The sequence below is a fragment of the Erythrolamprus reginae genome, chromosome 1, assembly GCF_031021105.1.
Source record: "Erythrolamprus reginae isolate rEryReg1 chromosome 1, rEryReg1.hap1, whole genome shotgun sequence".
Classification (NCBI taxonomy): domain Eukaryota; kingdom Metazoa; phylum Chordata; class Lepidosauria; order Squamata; family Dipsadidae; genus Erythrolamprus; species Erythrolamprus reginae.
The window spans coordinates 395,863,635-395,883,838 of NC_091950.1; the positions used below are offsets into that span (position 1 = coordinate 395,863,635).

Genomic DNA, 20,204 nt, shown 5'->3' on the forward strand with positions numbered 1-20,204 from the left:
TATTTATTTATTGTTTACTGTTTATTGTCCCTGAACTTAAATTTAATCCCCTTTCTATCTCTGAGTCTACAGACATCCTCAGAAGATGTAATTAGCTGACCCAAGATTGTCTGCTTCTAAAGCCAGTCACTTATGAGTTTAATCTTTGTGTATAGCCAGTAGTAAACGTATCCCTCCTTGACCCAACTATGTCTAATTTTCAGCTTAGAGTTCATGAGCATGGATTGGAAAGTAAGCCACACAATAGGACTGGCATGGACAACGTTTTGGTGGCTGAGACACATTCCTTTTTTATTTGGCAGCCAAACTACTATGGGTAGGAAATGGCTTGGTGATGCAGATGGTTGGGTTTAGCCTTCTCAATGCTATTTGTATCTAAAATTCAGTAGGAAATCACACCTCGGTTTATTGCTGCTTTGCCACTGAACTTTCAGGGGGTTTAGAGCAGTTCAGAAGGGGGTTGGCTTTCCATGAGAGATACTTGGCTCCCCTTTAAGATTTGGGAGGTATCTTATACAGTGGTACCTCTATCTAAGAACGCCTCTACTTACGAACTTTTCTAGATAAGAACCGGGTGTTCAAGATTTTTTTGCTTCTTCTCAAGAAGCATTTTCCACTTACAAACCCGAGCCTCCAAAACTGTAACTGGGAACGGCAGGGAGAAGCCTCCGTGGGGCCTCTCTAGGAATCTCCTGGGAGGAAACAGGGCCTCCATCCTCCCTGTGGTTTCCCCAATCGCACGCATTATTTGCTTTTACAATGATTGCTATGGAAAAAATTGGTTCTTCTTACAAACTTTTCTACTTAAGAACCTGGTCACAGAACAAATTAAGTTCGTAAGTAGAGGTACCACTGTATTTGGATCTAGAGTTGCATTCAAATTACAGTATACACACAATATGGCTAGAAACTAAAAAAGATTTAAAGCAAACAAGGCTTTTGTTTTTGCATATCTTATAATTAATAATAGCAACACTTCAAGATGTTTCTCTAAAGAGAACAATGTGCTGGCATTTTAACAGCAGATATTTCCATATTTGTGTTATATTAGGATATCTTATATGGCTTTACTCTGTTAGGGGGGGATCATTGAAGAGAAGTAGGAATATCCAGTGCTTGGTTTCTATTGCTATCATAGCTGGTGAAGGGGGAGGGCACATGTGTGTCGCCTCACACGCAACACTGTGCATGTTGCAGCTGATAATTGCCTTTTTGGAACCTGTTCCATACAGAGTTGTTGAAACAAGAAGTGCTAAAGAATGAAGTTCTTTTGGCTGAAGATTGACCGTTTCCCTCCTTTGTGAGTTATGGAAGCTTTCAACCCTGAGAATGTCCAGTTCTGTATACAAATCTAGGAAAGAGAAGGCTGGCTCTTCAGCTGGTACAGCAGGAAGGAAATGAGGCTTCAAAATTGGGCCTTGCACCCCCCTAGCCCCTCTCCCAGTTGAGTCAGAGAAATCTCATTCACAATTCTGCAGCTGTGATTAGAATTCCTCCAAAGGAAAGCTTTTTCAAAGTTGCATTTACAGTATCGGCTGCTGACTTGGTTTGCCAATGCGACTTCCTTTTTCCTTCCTTCCCTCCCCCTCCAATTGATAATGTTCCTTTGTAAGATGTCAGGGGAGGTTTAAATACTTCACAACAAGGCAAAGGATCAAGATCTCTGTGGTTTTAAAAAGAGAACTTGATGACTTTCCAAAGAATATTTCGTCTGAGTTTAAATCTAGACTCCCCTTGGCAGAGCCAGAAGAAAAAACATTCTTAGCTTCCTAAGAGGCAGAATCCGGTTCTCAAACATTGCAAATGCCCAAGGGAACATTTCAGATTCCCTGCATAAGCACAGTGGCCCGGCATTAGGAGGGCTTTTGTTAAATATTTTAGTTTTTCAGTTTTCCTTCTTGGGGTTAGATGTTAAGATAAGAAAGATTTTTATAATGTCCACTTTGGATTTCTGAGTATGACTATTTTCTTCCTATGTCAACATCCTAGAAGTTTGCCAAAAATGGGAAGTTGCCCTCCATTCTACTTACTTGCTTGTAAAATAACCAGTTATTAATCATTCCATTTCCTCTCCGTTTATAACTACCTATGCTGCCAGTCACATATTAAAATCATTTTGGAGTAGCTCAAAACGAAAGATTGCATCTCCCAATACCAGAATAGGACATTGCAGTCCTCGTACCCTATCTTTGTCATTTCCTGAGGTCTTTTGTTTTGGGCCATTCAGAATAGATTCTCCGTGTACTGTAGTTTATAATACAGGAAGTAATGAGTAAAGACGTTTCAAAGGCAGGTAAGTGTAGCAATAAAATAATGCAAATTGGGAAGAACAATGTTATGCACAGGGAAACAGTTAATGTTTTCTGCCTTTTTGACTTCTGAATCAAAGGGGCATTTTCACTATAGAAATCTGATTTAGGATGTAGATATTTTCATTGGATTGTAATAAACAAACGAAACAAGACAAAATACAGTGATACCTTGTCTTACAAACTTAATTGGTTCCGGGACGAGGTTCTTAAGGTGAAATGTTGGTAAGACGAAACAATGTTTCCCATAGGAATCAATGGAAAAGTGATTAATGTGTGCAAGCCCAAAATTCACCCCTTTTGCCAGCCGAAGCGCCCGTTTTTGCACTGCTGAGATTCCCCTGAGGCTCCCCTCCGTGGGAAACCCCACCTCTGGACTTCTTTGTTTTTGCGATGCTGCAGGGGAATACCAGCAGGGGAATACCAGCAGCGCAAAAACGAGTGCTTCGCTGGCAACAGAAGTCCGGAGGTGGGGTTTCCCAGCGAAGGGAGCATCAGTGAAATCGCAGCATCGCAAAAACACCGAAGTCCTCGAAACCCCACCTCCGGACTTCTGTGTTTTTGGGATGCTGCGATTTCACTGAGGCTCCCCTCACTGGGAACCCCCACCTCCAGACTTCCGTAGCCAGCAAAGTGCCTGTTTTTGCGCTGCTGGTATTCCCCTGCTGGGATTTCCCTGCAGCATCACAAAAACATGGAAGTCCGGAGGTGGGGTTTCCCATGGAGGGGACCCTCAGGGGAATCCCAGAAGCACAAAAACGGGTGCTTCATTGGCAACGGAAGTCCAGAGGCAGGGCATCCCAGCGGTGGCAGTGGGTTTGTAAGGTGAAAATAGTTTGTAAGAAGAGGCAAAAAAATCTTAAACCCGGGTTTGTATCTCGAAAAGTTTGTATGACGAGGCGTTTGTAAGACGAGGTATCACTGTATAACAAACAAGTGGGGTGTTCATAGCCCCCTATATCCATCGAAAGCTATTACTGGATATATACATTTTACACAAGATTTCTTTTAACATTCCTATTACATTCCAACTAAATATTCTATTACACTATGTACCTACTAAAACTTTTACAAGACTATTTGAGAATGCACCATTATTTTCCCCTTTATTTATTACTTCTCTCTTTCAACCAATTGTAAACTTTGTTCGAGGCTTTGTAATAACTACACTTCCCTTTTCCCTTCAATTCTCTAGTTAGCATGTCCATTTCCGCACAGTTCATTATTTTTTTTAGTTATAGCTTCCTTGTTAGGTATCACTGAGTCTAAGGAGAAGGGCGGCATAAAAAAATTGAATAAATAAATAAATAAATATCTCCTTATTTTTCCAGTACTGTACTGTGTGTATGTAATTCTTGTTGCAGTTAAGATATGAATGATAAGATATTGTTTTTCTTTTTTGTATTCCTTATTGAAGATACCTAATAGAAACAATTCTGGTGTTTTCTATGTCCTCTTTTATTATTTCTTTTAACCAGATGGCTAACTTGTTCCAGTAATTTTTTTGTCTCTGTGCAGGTCCACTATAAGTGATAGAATGTGTCTGTTCAGGATGTATATTGTCTATACTTTCCTTAAATGGCAGTAGCAATGCTATTGTTTGTTTTTAATCATTATTGATTAGCAACTGCTTGGGATCTATAAAATAGATCTGGTTGTGATCTTGGTTCTTCTGCTCACCAACTATGACATAAATGGTTGAACAGTCTGTTTTGATCCAACTTAGCAGCAGCAGATATTGAAGATGGAGTGTCCATTTGACTCTAGATTTGACTCTACTGACCTGTGAACTGAAACAATAGATCCAATGTGACAATATGATGTTTAAAACAATGCAGATCCAATGTGACAATATGATGTTTAAAACAAGATGAAAGCAAACTATAGTTTCTTTTATGATATCCAAATATGGAGCCAAGTAATGGACAAGGCTGAGTCATTTGGGGTGACAGCTTTGACAGGATACAAAGATGGCAAAACATATAATTACTCCTGTGTTTATCTCCATCGAGAGACTTCACAAATAGCAGAGTTGTTTTTTAATTGTTGAAATTACTTGTTTTTTTTCTAGGAGCCTAAATACACTTGTGAAAAATATCCTTTAATTCCATTTTTGTTAAATAGTAAGCCACTTTAAGGTGAGGTAATTATGAGATTGTCCAAGATCTCTTGCAGGAATTTCTTTAATGGAAATGGGTGCTAATGAATTTTTTAAAAAAAATCAAAATTAAATTACGTATAGTACTTTATAAAGGCAGTTTAAATTTCTTTGGAACTGCTTTCAATTGTATTTAAGCCCAAACCTGCTGGCTTTCATATCTCGGCATAGTTTTCTTTCTTTTCACCCAATTCCTTGCTTTTTAGTGGCAGTTTTCAGCATATCATTGGACTACCAGTAGGTAAGCAGGTCTTCCTACATATTTATTTTATTTATTTTATTTTATTTATTTATTTTGTCCAATACACAATGAGGGTTTTAGTGGGTATATACTGTATTTATTATACACATAGTAAAATACATGATGAAGGTTATAGAGGAGATACTCATAGTAAAATATATTTAAGAAATAATAGAAAAGAAGATATAGTAATAGAACATATCAATGAAAGAATAGAAGAAGAGATATAGGAATAGAAGAAAGGAATAGGAGATATAGGAGAGCAATAGGACAGGGGACGGAAGGCACTCTAGTGCACTTGTACTCGCCCCTTACTGACCTCTTAGGAATGTGGATAGGTCAACCGTAGATAATCTAAGGGTAAAGTTTTGGGGGTTTGGGGATGACACTATGGAGTCCGGTAATGAGTTCCACGCTTCGACAACTCGGTTACTGAAGTCATATTTTTCACAGTCAAGTTTGGAGCGGTTAATATTAAGTTTAAATCTGTTATATGCTCTTGTGTTGTTGTGGTTGAAGCTGAAGTAGTCGCCGACAGGCAGGACGTTGCAGCATATGATCTTGTGGGCAATTCTTAGATCTTGTTTAAGGCGTCTTAGTTCTAGGCTTTCTAGGCCCAGGATTGAAAGTCTAGTCTACTACTATTATAGTAAACAGACCAGTGGAATCTACTGTGCGGTTCTTCTACTTAAATATGCAATTGGTGTCAATTGACTGTCATGTTGCAAAATATTAATACACATTCATCGTACACGATTCTTCTACTTAAATTTGAGATTGGTGTCAATTGACTGTCATGTTGCAAAATGTTAGTACACATTCATCGTACATGATTCTTCTACTTAAATTTGAGATTGGTGTCAATTGACTGTCATGTTGCAAAATATTAGTACACATTCATCACTTTATGAACCAAACACAGCTAACTTTATGTTTTTAACAAGTAGAAAATATGGGCCTATAAATTAACAAAGTTGGAACAGTTAGAGCAATAATTCCTATTACTCTGACAAATATTTGGCTCTGTGTTCTTGCACATGGGCTGGTTTTGCTTTCTTCCAACTTAGGGATTCTTTTTTACTCTGACATTGTTCTAAGCAAACATTTCTTGGCAGTTGCTATACATGGCTGCCGGCAGTTGCTTCCCAAAAATGTGTCCAGGAATTTGCAGATTATAGAAGGCTTGGTGTGAGGATGGGTATCTGTCGATATGATTGTATTCTCTATTACTAACATTTGTCTCCTCTTCCTTCTCTCTCTCTCTCTTTTAAAGACTGTCAGCATCAACAAGGCCATTAATGCTCAGGAAGTTGCTGTCAAAGAGAAACATGCCAGAAATATCCTTTTAAAATTAGAGCTCTGGAAAAAGGGTGCTGAAGCTGGAAAGGTGGGATATATCTGGCTGAGGTCAAATTCCATCACGATCTGCTTGTGACAGACTGGACTGAAATACCTGCATTCTAGTATGATAAAGAGCTTCCTCCTAACTTTCTTCATGGAAAAGTACATGCTGTGGCAGTGTCCCCCCCCCCCCCCCCCAAAAAAAAAAAAGAATACGTGAGCAAGGTTTGAGTTTTAAGACAAGTACATATTTAAGGCGAGTACAGAATTTTTCTCCGAGATTCTTAGGTGGGGTATAGCAAATCTAGTTTCTACCCTGAGAATCCATCAGTTCCAGGAATAGCTGAGATATTTTCTCACATTTGGAAGCATAACTCCTAACGAAAGAAACTCCAGCTTGTTATGGATGACATAATAACTACAACAGATCAGAGCTTTTCCCCTTTTTATCTTCAGGCTTGTTTCCCATCTGGAATTCTTACCATGTTGCTGGAGAATGAAAGAAAAGGATATACAGTAATACCTCTACTTAAGAACGCCTCTACTTAAGAACTTTTATAGATAAGAACCGGGTGTTCCAGATATTTTTGCCTCTACTTAAGAACCATTTTCTACTTAAGAACCCGAGTCCGGAAAAATTTGAGAGTGGCACGAAGGCCCGGCCAGTTTACTGCCATTCCCCCCTTAATCCCGGCCACCTTGGGCTTTTTTGGGCTGCCAGAGGAGCCTTTCGGTGGTGCTTAAGGAGGCTTTGGCAGTCTAGAGAGAACAAAGCATTTTCCTTTCTCTGGGCGATTGGAGAGGGAATAAACCTTTGCCAGCGTCCAGAGAAAAGAAACGCTCCCTTCGCTCTGGGCAGCCTAGAGCAAACGGAGCATTTTCCTTTCTCTGGGTGCTGCCTCAGAGTCCCTCTTTTTTTTTAAGCCTTAAAGTTTTGGATTCTTTTTATTCCCCTCCCCTCACCTTCTTCCTTCAGCAGCGACTGTCCTCCACCTCTTCTTCCTCCTCCTCCCACCCAAATTCTGAGCTTTTATTTCTTTCCTAATGGGTTTGCACGCATTATTTGCTTTTACATTGATTCCCATGGGAAAAATTGCTTCTACTTAAGAACTGTTTCTACTTAAGAACCTGGTCATGGAACAAATTAAGTTCTTAAGTAGAGGTACCACTGTACATGTGAATTCCATTAAGTAATATTAAGATAGATCTGGTAGAACTTGATTTTCCAGGCCTTGCTCCCATCCTGCTTAAAAACAGGTGATGGTAACAGAGTTGGAAGGGACCTTGGAGGTCATCTAGTCCAACTCCCTGCTCATGCAGGAGACCTGTACTAGGGATTCGAACTGCTGAACTGCCAATCTTTCTGATTGACAAGCTCAGTGTCTTAGCTACTGAGCCACCTGGTCAGCTCATTGACACTCTTTCTTCACATTATTCGATATCCTTTGTGCTGCTTTTCTCTCATTTTCCTTAGCTTGTCTCTCACCATGCATCCTGGGAACACACCATGAAAAAGGAGCCCACACCTTCTGGTCTGTTGTAAACCGCCTGCCCCTTTCCAGCAATGCTGTCCTGTGCTGGAAGTTTTGCCATGTCTTCCACAAGCTTCTCCGTGATGGGCACCCAAATGTAAGGCCATACTCTTTTTTTTCCTCTCTAAAACTTTTTTTTTGATAAGATGAAACAAGTAACATGAGTCTCAGGAAAAGGGCGGCATAGAAATCTAATATATAAATTAATAAACATGTCTCAATATAATGTCACAATTAAAATCATAAATAAACCTGGTAAAATGTAACTTGTACAATAAAAATGTATTTAAAAGATAAAATAATAATAATAATAATTATTATTATTATTTATTAGATTTGTATGCCGCCCCTCTCCGAAGACTCGAGGCGGCTCACAACAGCAATAAAAAAACAATATAACAATGGGACAAATCTAATAATAAAATATATAAAAACCCCAACAATTAAAAATCATACAGCACATACACACCAAACATGAAATATAATAAGCCTGGGGGAGATGTCTTAGTTCCCCCATGCCTGGCGATATAGGTGGGTCTTAAGTAACTTGTGAAAGACAAGGAGGGTGGGGGCTGTTCTAATCTCCAGGGGGAGTTGATTCCAGAGGGCAGGGGCCGCCACAGAGAAGCCTCTTCCCCTGGGGCCCGCCAAACAACATTGTTTGGTCGACGGGACCCGGAGAAGGCCAACTTTGTGGGACCTTATCGGCCGCTGGGATTCGTGCGGTAGAAGGCGGTTCCAGAGGTATTCTGGTCCAATGCCATGTAGGGCTTTAAAGGTCATAGTAAAGATAGTAAGGGCAACTTTAGAGCAAATAGGAAGAATATAATGATACATTTTTGAACTTGTTTGTTATAGAATACGTTCAGATGAGCCATATTTTTTAACTGTTTTGCACCACACCAAACCTCATTTTTCAATTTTTGAGCTTCACTTTATGACAATTGCAAATATTAACACAGTAAAGACATAATGTTTAACTATGGTTAACACAACTAATGTTGTTGTTTTACTGTAGATTATAATTCTAAATTCCAAATCCAACAAAAAGAACATTATTTAACATGGACCAAAACAATCCTTGATGACATGAGGAAACATCTGTACAATGAAACGTACAAAGCTGATGCTCTGGTCATTTTCCTATGTGCCCATGAAATATTTAAACACAGCCATTATTATTAATAATAATAATAATAATAATAATAATAATAATAATTTATTAGATTTGTATGCCGCCCCTCTCCGAAGACTCGATTATTGCAAGATCTAAAACCATTTTCCCTTTACAATTTCTAGCCAATCCTTAACAGTAGTTCAGATGTGGGTATATATACGGTAATAGTCATATAATAGTTATTGAAACAAAACCAACCATTCTTCTCTATATGCCCTCCCCTATTCTTTCAGTTGACAATACTAGACAGTTGATTAACCTCTTAGATTCATTTTTTTCCTGTTGGTTCTGTTGATCTGGGGGCATTTGATAGCTGCTCAAATAGCCCATTTCCCTTCTTTTTGCAGGTCTTGAAGGATTCTGTGAGATACAAGAATGAGCTCAGTGACATGAGCCGCATGTGGGTAAGTATTATGTGGGCCTACAACAAACTGCTTCTCTTAGTAATAAACATACCTTTCTTGTTCATTTTGAAATCAGGAGGGCACAGGGTTGTTTTATGCCATGTGGGTAATGTAATATATTTTCTGAAAATTTAACCTAGAGAAGGTCTACAGATCAGTGAGGTGAATTTAGACAAACATGGCAAACTTTGGCCACGTTGAGGATGGAAGATATGGCATTTCTTGGTGTGTATGTTTTGCTATCTTTTTTGTTGAATGCATACTGAATGGGAAGCAGTATTTACATTGCATATACAGTGGTACCTCTACTTAAGAACGCCTCTACTTAAGAACTTTTCTAGATAAGAACCGGATGTTCAATATTTTTTTGCCTCTTCGTAAGAACCATTTTCTACTTAAGAACCCGAGCCCGGAAAAATTTCCCAAGAAATTTGAGAGCGGCACGAAGGCCCGGCCAGTTTCCTGCTATTCAGCTTTTAATCCCGGCCATCTCGGGCTTTTTTGGGCTGCCAGAGGAGCCTTTCGGTGGCGCTTAAGGAGGCTTTGGCAGTCCAGAGTGAACAACGTATTTTGTTGCCTCCCAGAGTGTCTGCGCGGGGAAAGGCAAAAGAGGGTGTTTTGCCCCGGCCGAATCAACTCAGCTTCAGTCAAACCGAGGAGTCACCACAGTGATGGAAAGGCGCCAGCTACAAAGTGAGCAAGCGAGAGAAGAGGGGAGCCCTTCAGCATGGGAAGGAAGAGGCAGCAGGTAGCAGCAGCAGCAACAGCCGCTGCCTTTCGGTCAAAGGAGCAGGGGATTCCCCCTCTCACCCGCCTGGATTTCTCTCTCTGGCGCAGTGTATGGGAGGCAGCCTCACGCCGGGCGTATGGGAGATGCGTGCTCCTCCTCGCCATCTCAGAGTCCCTCTTTTTTTTTAAGCCTTAAAGTTTTGGGTTTTTTTGATTCCCCTCACCTCATCTTCTTCCTTGCACAGCGAATGTTCTCCTCCTCTTCTTCCTCCTTCTCCTCCCACCCAAATTCCTAGCTTTTATTTGTTTCCTAATGGATTTGCCCGCATTATTTGCTTTTACATTGATTCCTATGGGAAAAATTGCTTCTACTTACAATCTTTTCTACTTAAGAACCTGGTCACGGAACGAATTAAGTTCTTAAGTAGAGGTACCACTGTACTAGCTAATAGTTTCCTAGGTTTATTGGTCTGTTTATCTTTTTCTTGCTGACCAGTTTCTTGAGTGTTCAGTAGCTCTGAAAAAAATGCTAACTCAGGTGAAGAAAGGGTCTACACATACGAGTATATGTTTTTTTCCTTTAAGGGGCAATGAAATCTTAGGATTGAATAAACTTTTTAAAAATTACATTTGGAAAGAAACATATTAGTTTATTATTAACTGTGAAAAGTGAAATCAAAGTTCTTCTTGGAAAGATGCACAGACTGGTATTCAAAACCTCTCTTCCTATCCCTGCTCTTAGCAAGTATGTAGAGGTCTGTGTTTGCCAAGTTAGCATGTAGACTTTTCTCAAGTGTTGGAAGTGATAATTGCCTTCTGGATATTAGTTGCAGCACTATTTCACAGGTTTTTATTTTTATAACTAAATAGGATAATATATGGAGAATAAAAATTGTATAGCTTTATTTTAAAATAGAATGTTGTAGTTTAACAGCTATTTACACAAGAATTTGATGGGTAAAAGGTAGCTAACTGATCAATATGTGTATCTTTTTCATCTGAAAAGGGGGAAGGTATAAATGCATCCATTGATGGAAATGGACCCATTGATGGCAGCAGTAGACCCCTGCTTCTGAGTTTGCCCAAAATACTGGCAGTTTGCAACGTTCTTGAAAAATTATTTCTACATGGCTGATAAACCCCTATTGAAATAAGAGTGCTTTGGTAGATAGGGATAATCAGCACAACCTTTGTGGAGACCAATAACAGACACTGTCAATGATGCCATACCAGTATGGATAAGAGGAGAAAAAGTAAAATATACATTTAATATATGTGTCCTGAAATAATGGCCAAGGTGGTTATGATACATTTTTACACAAGGGGCTATGAATCACTTTCTCTCCAGTTTAAAACATTGTGCAAGTAAAGCTACTAAGACAGATTTCTCCAACCTTTCCAGCTTTCTGGATCAGCAGGGAAAGGGGATGATTCTGAACGAGTGGCACAAAAATGTACGCTGCTCCATTTGCACGAGTGGCAGGCACATATGCCTTCCACTTGTGTAAGGAGAGCACATGCGTTCACTGTCTGGATATGCAGTGGTATCTCTACCTACAAATGCTTCTACTTACAAACTTTTCTAGATAAGAACCAGGTGTTCAAAACAATTTTGCCTCTTCGCAAGAACCATTTTCCATTTACAAACCTGAGCCTCCGAAACTGTAACTAGAAAAGGTGGGGAGAAGCCTCCGTGGGGCCTCTCTAGGAATCTCCTGGGAGGAAATAGGGCCGGAAAAGGCAGGAAGAAGCCTCTCTGGGGCCTCTCTAGGAATCTCCTGGGAGGAAACAGGGCCGGAAAAGGCAGGGAGAAGAAGCCTCCGTGGGGCCTCTCCAGGAATCTCCTGGGAGGAAACAGGGCCGGAAAAGGCAGGGAGAAGCCTCTGGGGGGCCTCTCTAGGAATCTCCTGAGAGGAAACAGGGCTTCCACCCTCCCTGTGGTTTCCCCAATTGCATGCATTATTTGCTTTTACATTGATTCCTACGGGAAAAATTGCTTCTTCTTACAAACTTTTCTACTTAGGAACCTGGTCACGGAATGAATTAAGTTTGTAAGTAGAGGTACCACTGTATATGCAGAATAACGCAGGAGGACTAGATAAGATATCAGAATATATTGTGGCAATTAATGAACCAGATAAATGATGAAGATGTGTTTGTAGAAAAATTGCTAATCCTGACATTCACCTGCTGCTTGTACAAGTGGGGATGCAGAGGATCTTGCCCACCGCTTCAAGCAGCCCGGTTCTAAATGTCTCATGGCCCTGTAATAGGGTCAGGGGTTGGGGATCCCTATATTAAGAGGTTAATCCAGCCTTGTTATTTTTTTCCCCCCTTAGGGCCATTTGAGTGAGGGATATGGACAATTATGTAGCATCTACCTCAAATTGCTGAGAACAAAGATGGAATTCCATACAAAAGTAAGTTTTTCTTTATTGCTTCTGATCCCGTAGATAATGTGATAGGCTAGAGAGAATGGTCTACATTCCAAATGTTGATTTTTAATCTGATTGCTATTTTTGCAGTATAGTCTGGCATCTGATACAGGCTGGTCTTGCTAGCATTTTAATATCAGAATTGTCTAATCAATATCTCTGCCTGTCTGAACAGGATAATTTCTTTGACATACAGAGAAACTTTCCCCTAAATTTCCTCTAAATTTCTCACCATGGTATTGCCTATTCTCATGATTAATACAGCCAAATATATTTCCCCTAAATATCTCAGAGGAAGCTATGGATCAGCCATTTGTAAGTGTTGTGACTCCAGATACAGTGGTCCCTCGATTATCGCGAGGGTTCCGTTCCAGGACCCCTCGCGATAATCGATTTTTCGCGAAGTAGCGGCGCGGAAGTAAAAACATCATCTGCGCATGCGCGCCATTTTTTTTCATGGCCGCACTGTGCAGATGGTGGGGTTTGCGTGTGGGAGGTGGGGAAGACCCTGGGAAGGTTCCTTCGGCCGCCTAGCAGCTGATCTGCTCGGTAGCGCAGCAGCAGCGAGGAGCCGAAGATTGGAGTTTCCCAGCCGCCCACGCAAAGGGGAAACCCCATCTTCGGCTCCTTGAGCTACCGAGCAGATCAGCTGCTAGGCGGCCGAAGGAACCTTCCCTGGGTCTTCCCCGTGGCCTCGGATCCTCGCTGATGCCCGCCCGCCGTTTGCCGCTCGCCTCGTTCGCCGCTCGCCTCGTTCGCCGCTCGCCTCGTTCGCCGCTCGCCTCGTTCGCCGCTCGCCTCGTTCACCCGCCTCGTTCACCCCCCGCTCGCCTCGTTCACCCCCCGCTCGCCTCGTTCGCCCGCCTCGTTCACCCCCCGCTCGCCTCGTTCACCCGCCTCGTTCGCCACTCGCCTCGTTCACCCCCCCCGCTCGCCTCGTTCGCCCGCCTCGTTCGCCACTCGCCTCGTTCACCCCCCCCGCTCGCCTCGTTTGCCCGCCTCGTTCGCCACTCGCCTCGTTCACCCCCCGCTCGCCTCGTTTGCCCGCCTCGTTCGCCACTCGCCTCGTTCACCCCCCCCGCTCGCCTCGTTTGCCCGCCTCGTTCGCCACTCGCCTCGTTCACCCCCCCGCTCGCCTCGTTTGCCCGCCTCGTTCGCCACTCGCCTCGTTCACCCCCCGCTCGCCTCGTTTGCCCGCCTCGTTCGCCCCCCCCCGCTCGCCTCGTTTGCCCGCCTCGTTCACCCCGCTCGCCTCGTTCGCCCGCCTCGTTCGCCACTCGCCTCGTTCACCCCCCGCTCGCCTCGTTTGCCCGCCTCGTTCGCCACTCGCCTCATTCACCCCCCCGCTCGCCTCGTTTGCCCGCCTCGTTCGCCACTCGCCTCGTTCACCCCCCGCTCGCCTCGTTTGCCCGCCTCGTTCGCCACTCGCCTCGTTCACCCCCCGCTCGCCTCGTTTGCCCGCCTCGTTCGCCCCCCCCGCTCGCCTCGTTTGCCCGCCTCGTTCGCTCGCCCCGTTCACCCGCCGCTGTCGGGACACCCCCCACCCCAGTACTTTGAATCCCGCCGCTTCTGCTGGATACGGGCGATGGGGGGGCGAGCTGCCACAGCCCTGGCTTCCGCGCCGCTGGTCCCACCCACCGCCCGTATCCAGCAGAAGCGGCGGGATTCAAAGTGCTGCGGTGGGGGCGGCTTTCGGGACAAGCCGTGCACAAAGGCCGAGGCGAGGCTGAGCAGGAGAAGCCAACCAGCGAGGCGGTGGGCTAGGAGCCGCAGGCGAAAGGAGCTCGGGCATCGGAGCGCGGCGCCAGGCATTGTTCTCCGGACCCCGCCCGCTCAGCCCGGCTGCTGGATTCAAAGTGCTGGGGTGGGGTGGGGCTGTCAGGACAAGGAGCGAGGGGGCTGCGAAGGGGCGCACGCGGCAGAGCTCCGGCGGAGGAGAGGTGGCGGGGAGAAGCTCTCTCTCCCTCCCCCCCCCCGGAAAAAATAAAGCAGCCCCAGCCAAAGACGCCCAGCGAGAAAGAGACCTCCGAGCCGGACTTGTTGCTTCTGCCTGCCAAGAGAGCCGGGCGTGGGCAGCAGCCGAGAAAAGTCGGCGCGGAGGTCTCTTTCTCGCTGGGCGTCTTTGGCTGGGGCTGCTTTATTTTTTCCGGGGGGGGGGAGGGAGAGAGAGCTTCTCCCCGCCACCTCTCCTCCGCCGGAGCTCTGCCGCGTGCGCCCCTTCGCAGCCCCCTCGCTCCTTGTCCTGACAGCCCCACCCCACCCCAGCACTTTGAATCCAGCAGCCGGGCTGAGCGGGAGGGGTCCGGAGAACAATGATTCAAAGTGCTGGGGTGGGGTGGGGCTGTCAGGACAAGGAGCGAGGGGGCTGCGAAGGGGCGCACGCGGCAGAGCTCCGGCGGAGGAGAGGTGGCGGGGAGAAGCTCTCTCTCCCTCCCCCCCCCCGGAAAAAATAAAGCAGCCCCAGCCAAAGACGCCCAGCGAGAAAGAGACCTCCGCGCCGACTTTTCTCGGCTGCTGCCCACGCCCGGCTCTCTTGGCAGGCAGAAGCAACAAGTCCGGCTCGGAGGCCTCTTTCTCGCTGGGCGTCTTTGGCTGGGGCTGCTTTATTTTTTCCGTGGGTGGGGGAAGAGGGAGAGAGAGGTTCTACCCACCACCTCTCCCCACCGCCTCACGGGGGTCGCGTGAACGTGCTACATACATACTGTATTGCATAGGAAGCCTAGGAAGACGAGGCGACACCGGCCGCCGTCGAGATAGAGGAGGAAGCGGATCGGCGCTCCGCCCCGCCAGGGTTCCTCTCCATGAGGGTGTTCGCCGAGCTGCCCGTCTTCAATTCGCCATCTCACCCGGGCTCCCGATCCTGCTAGGCGGCGGGGAGACTCGGCGGGGAGCGCGCGCGTCAGGGACCCAGAGCGCCCTTGTGGCCGCCCATTCATGCTGCTCCGTCGCTCGCCATGCCGGTTTCCCCTCAGGAGACGCGCCTGAGTGGCCTTTTTGCTGTTCCTCTCAAGAGTTCTTGCGGGGGAAAAGCCGCTAGCCGGCTTTCGGAGCTCCTCCGCCATCACCCGGCTTCTGGTAGAAAAAAAAGAGAGAAGGCTTCTACCAGAAGCCGGGTGATGGCGGAGGAGCTCCGAAAGCCGGCTAGCGGCTTTTCCCCCGCAAGAACTCTTGAGAGGAACAGCAAAAAGGCCACTCAGGCACGTCTCCTGAGGGGAAACCGGCATGGCGAGCGACGGAGCGGCATGAATGGGCGGCCACAAGGGCGCTCTGGGTCCCTGACGCGCGTGCTCCCCGCCGAGTCTCCCCGCCGCCTAGCAGGATCGGGAGCCCGGGTGAGACTGCGAATTGAAGACGGGCAGCTCGGCGAACGCCCTCATGGAGAGGAACCCTGGCGGGGCGGAGCGCCGATCCGCTTCCTCCTCTATCTCGACGGCGGCCGGTGTCGCCTGGTCTTCCTAGGCTCGCCACCCTCCCACGCGCTCCCGAGGCCGGCGGGGAGATCCTTCATGCCCCTGCCCGCCGTCCCCGGCTTCTGGTAGAAGCCTTCTATCTTTTTTTTTGTGCGCTTGGCGAGGAAAGGCAGGCGGGGAGGAGGCAACGGGGCCAAAGGTGGCCGAGGGAAGCTCGGCTGCGGTCGAGAGAGGAACGGCTTGGGCTCGCCGCAAGAAAAAAAAGAGACAGGCTTTGAGTTTTGGCTGCGGGGGGAGGGAGTTAGGAAAGTCCTACGTACTTCTCCCCCCGCAGCCAAAAACTCAAAGTCTGTCTCCTGCCGCCCGGTTTAGCCAGGACACGAGCGGCGAAGTGACACCCCGCCCGCCCACGCTGTTGCCAGCTCCGCTTCCCAGCTGGGAAGCTGCCCCAGCAACGCGCGCGGGCTTGGGGACACCCCACCTCCGCTTCCCAGCTGGGAAACGAAGCTGGGGTGTCCCCAAGTGCGCGCGCGTCGCCCGCCCGCCCACGCCTTTGCTGGGGCCGCTTCCCAGCTGGGAAGCGGAGCTGGGGTTTCCCTGCGCTCGTGCCGCCCGCCCACGCCGTTGCTCGCACCGCCGACCCAGGGAAGCCTCTGCCCGGCGGGGAAACTCCACCATCTACGCATGCGTGGAAGGGCACGCATGCGCAGATGGTGGAGTTTACTTCCGGGTTGAAAACTCGCGATATAGCGTTTCGCGATGATCGAGATCGCGAAAATCGAGGGATCACTGTATGTTAATTTAAGGTCAGAATGGTTGATTATAGGAGGATAAAGAGGACTGCGATATATCCATATGTACGTGTATTCACTTGTAAATGAAGTGCATATAAGTGTGTTATACACAGTGCTGTGGTTGCATCTCCCCCAATTATCTGTCTCTTATTATTGGTATACAGCCCTCTTAATGTTATTCCACTGGCTTTCCTCCACTTTTTAACTTGCATTGTAGTTTATATTATGATTAGGTCCAGACCATCAAATTTGACTCAAGGCTGTATCACATTTGGGAGTGGACATGGTGTCAGGTATTTATAGAATGGAATGTGGCTAGTTGGAGTAGGAAGCTTGGGTTATAGAAGTGTCTTCCTGAAGGCTGGCCTCTGATTTATAAGCAATTTCATAGACTAGCAAAGTGCAGCTTACATGTATGTGGGAGAGAAGGGAATTCCCTCTTGCGGTTGGAGGATGCCTGTGAATAGAAGGACAGTAATGAATTACTGCTTTTGAATCTCTGGCAAAGCACCAACATATCCAGCTGCCTGAATTATTTAATTCTTTTGAGATTCTCTTCCTTAAAGCCCGCATTGTAGGGAAGTCTTTGTTGTTACCATTCTCTTGTTTCTTTTGGAGTTGTTGTTTATGATTCCCTATCATTGAGAAATATGCTTTTTTGTCTCATCTGCATTCCAAAATGAGATTCAAAGATGCACTTACTTCAATTTAAGAGCAGAGGGAAGGGGATATGCTTCTTCTATATATAAAGCCTTGTACTGTCCAAAGTAATTAAATTGCCAGGCAGAGTTACAATCATCCCAATTATCCTCTTTGCTTTTTGAGCACTGAAACTTAGATGAATCTGAGAACAGTATCCGGCAGGAGCATATTATCCAGCCCTGCCTTAATCCAGAGCCTTAGTACTGTTCTTAACCTTTGTTTCCTTTTGTGTAGAATCCCAGATTCCCTGGAAATCTCCAGATGTCAGACAGACAGCTAGATGAGACGGGCGAGAATGATGTGAATAACTTGTAAGTGCTACCTGGTGGTGTGAATTGTGGGGAAGTTGTGGATTTAAGGATGCACAATTATTTATTTTATTTTATTTTATTTTATTTATTTATTTTGTCCAATACACAATGAGGGTTTTAGTGGGTATATATCTATGTACACATAGTAAAATACATGATGAAGGTTATAGAGGAGATACTCATAGTAAAATATATCTAAGAAATAATAGAAAAGAAGGTATAGTAATAGAACATATTAATGAAAGAATAGAAGAAGAGATATAGGAATAGAAGAAAGGTATAGGAGATATAGGAGAGCAATTACTTTGTGGGATAAACCAGAAAGATTAAAAATCAGGTTGGTTGTAGCACCTATGGGCTCATGCAGAGTTTTCCATCTCAATAGTGTTGGATTGCTGTGTAGAATATTGTTAGTTTACTCTCCTGGACAACAAAGCCACAAAGTGATTCTGCCAAGTTGAACCTTCATTTTATTCTGTAGGAGTCTCTATTAAGTCTCTTCTTTCCATTTTAGTTTCCAGCTCACTGTGGAAATGTTTGACTATTTGGAATGTGAACTCAACCTATTTCAGACAGGTAACATTTTATAGAAGACAATAATTTTAAATTTTATAGCAAGATACTTTCCAGAAATTGTTTGTTCATTCTTTGTTAGTTCTGACACATACACATTTAAAACACTCTAATGGGGATTATGGCTCATAAGAATAGAATTTTTAGAATAGAATAGAATAGAATTTTATTGGCCAAGTGTGATTGGACACACAAGGAATTTGTCTTGGTGCATATGCTCTCAACGTACATAAAATAAAATATACATTTGTCAAGAATCATGTGGTACAACACTTAATGATTGTCATAGGGGTCAAATAAGCAATGAAGAAGCAATATTAATAAAAATCTTAGGATATAAGCAACAAGTTACAGTCATACAGTCAACATGGGAGGAAATGGGTGATAGGAATGATGAGAAAAACTAGTAGAATAGAAGTGCAGATTTAGTAGAAAGTCTGACAGTGTTGAGGGAATTATTTGTTTAGTAGAGTGATGGCGTTCAGGAAAAAACTGTTCTTGTGTCTAGTTGTCTTGGTGTGCAGTGCTCTGTAGCGACGTTTTGAGGGTAGGAGTTGAAACAATTTGTGTCCAGGATGTGAGGGGTCAGTAAATATTTTACCCGCCCTCTTTTTGACTCGTGCAGTATACAGGTCCTCAATGGAAGGCAGGTTGGCAGCAATTGTTTTTTCTGCAATTCTGATTATCCTCTGAAGTCTGTGTCGGTCCTGTTGGGTTGCAGCACCAAACCAGACAGTTATAGAGGTGCAGATGACAGACTCAATGATTCATCTGTAGAACTAAGAAGTTATCTTAAACTTTTCTTTTGTTCCAGTGTAGACAAACAAGCAATTCAGTGGATGATAGAAAAAACCATGGTTAGGAAACTGGTTATATTACATACGAAATCTAATTCCTAGTATTCACAACAAGGTGATGAATTCTGAGATATCCTGAGAAGTTTAGGGGCATTGTGAGGGTTGTGAATTCATCATCCTGACCAATAGGAAAAAATATTATGTTTCTGCTCATTGCTTTAATGTAACCTAAACAATAAAATTTACATACCCTTAAGTCTAGGCAGTTGGATTATACAGGTATTTTCTCTGGCTTTTCTCCACAAAACCCAAAGCCTTTTTTCAGCTGCAGATTTTTGTGATGCTTCTATGCTTTCTCTGTAGATAAGACTAACTTCAAAAAACAATATTTTAAATTCATTAAACTGAAGGAAAAACTGTAACATCAGTGTTTCATAATTTTATATACTGCAGACTAAGAGGAGTAAATATGTCCTTTCCAGACGTCTTATGACTATCAAATCGGCCTTAGGCTGGGAAAGACCCTTCCCCCTGCAACTCTGTCTCTTCCTGCTACTAAAATGGGTCCCTTGCATATCTTGGTTCATGACACAGAATTTGCCTACTTCTGATGTGTGGCCAGTATCTGTCCCTTTCCTCATTCTTTAACTCTTTCTCTTGAGGACCAACTGTCCCTGCAAATTACTTCTGAATCTCATGATACAGGTGTTTGCTCTCTGCTACTATAGACAGTTGGTTCTATAGAACTTTGGTTCTGATATGAAAGATGTTTTAATAATGTATATAGTTCTTGTCTTCAATCATTTGGGAATCAAATCAGCTCTTCAGTTTTTAGAGTCAGTAAATCCTTGCTCTTGGTTGACATTTATACTGCTCCTCTGCTCATTGCTTGGATCCTCCTCCTCCTGCATAATTTCCAGGCGGTTGTGGGATTATTATTATTTTTTTGTATTCGTGTTCCCATTTCTTGCTTTCCTTGTCATATACTGTACATTCAGTTCAGGGATGAGATCTAATTTATCTTGCCGCCGCTTTGCTTCCACCCGCAATCCGTGGGCACATGTACATGCACGCCTTTAGCTAAAAAACAGCTTCTGCACATGTACAGAAGCAAAAATTAAAATGGGAGCGCCTATGGTGCTGCCGAGAGAGACGGTCCAGGGGTGTGGCAAACTGGCCATCACTGTCAGTTCGGTGAGCAGGGGGAGATTCCCGTTACCAGTTCTATAGAACCAGTCTGAACCTGCCGGAACTCACCTCTGATTCAATTGTTCTAGTGCAGGTTAGAATA

At 44.6% G+C, this 20,204-nt stretch overlaps 1 protein-coding gene across 3 annotated transcripts in view; it reads left to right on the forward strand.

Moving 5' to 3' along the window:
* The window catches only part of HIP1 (huntingtin interacting protein 1), a 109,769-nt gene that overhangs the window by 36,974 nt on the left and 52,591 nt on the right, over nt 1-20,204 (forward strand). For all 3 annotated transcript variants that reach the window (XM_070735031.1, XM_070735032.1, XM_070735033.1), the window contains exons 2-7: nt 5,982-6,045; nt 7,536-7,678; nt 9,106-9,162; nt 12,231-12,311; nt 17,467-17,543; nt 18,058-18,119. In XM_070735031.1, coding sequence (XP_070591132.1) covers nt 5,982-6,045; nt 7,536-7,678; nt 9,106-9,162; nt 12,231-12,311; nt 17,467-17,543; nt 18,058-18,119 — 484 coding nt within the window. The remainder of the gene's footprint in view (nt 1-5,981; nt 6,046-7,535; nt 7,679-9,105; nt 9,163-12,230; nt 12,312-17,466; nt 17,544-18,057; nt 18,120-20,204) is intronic.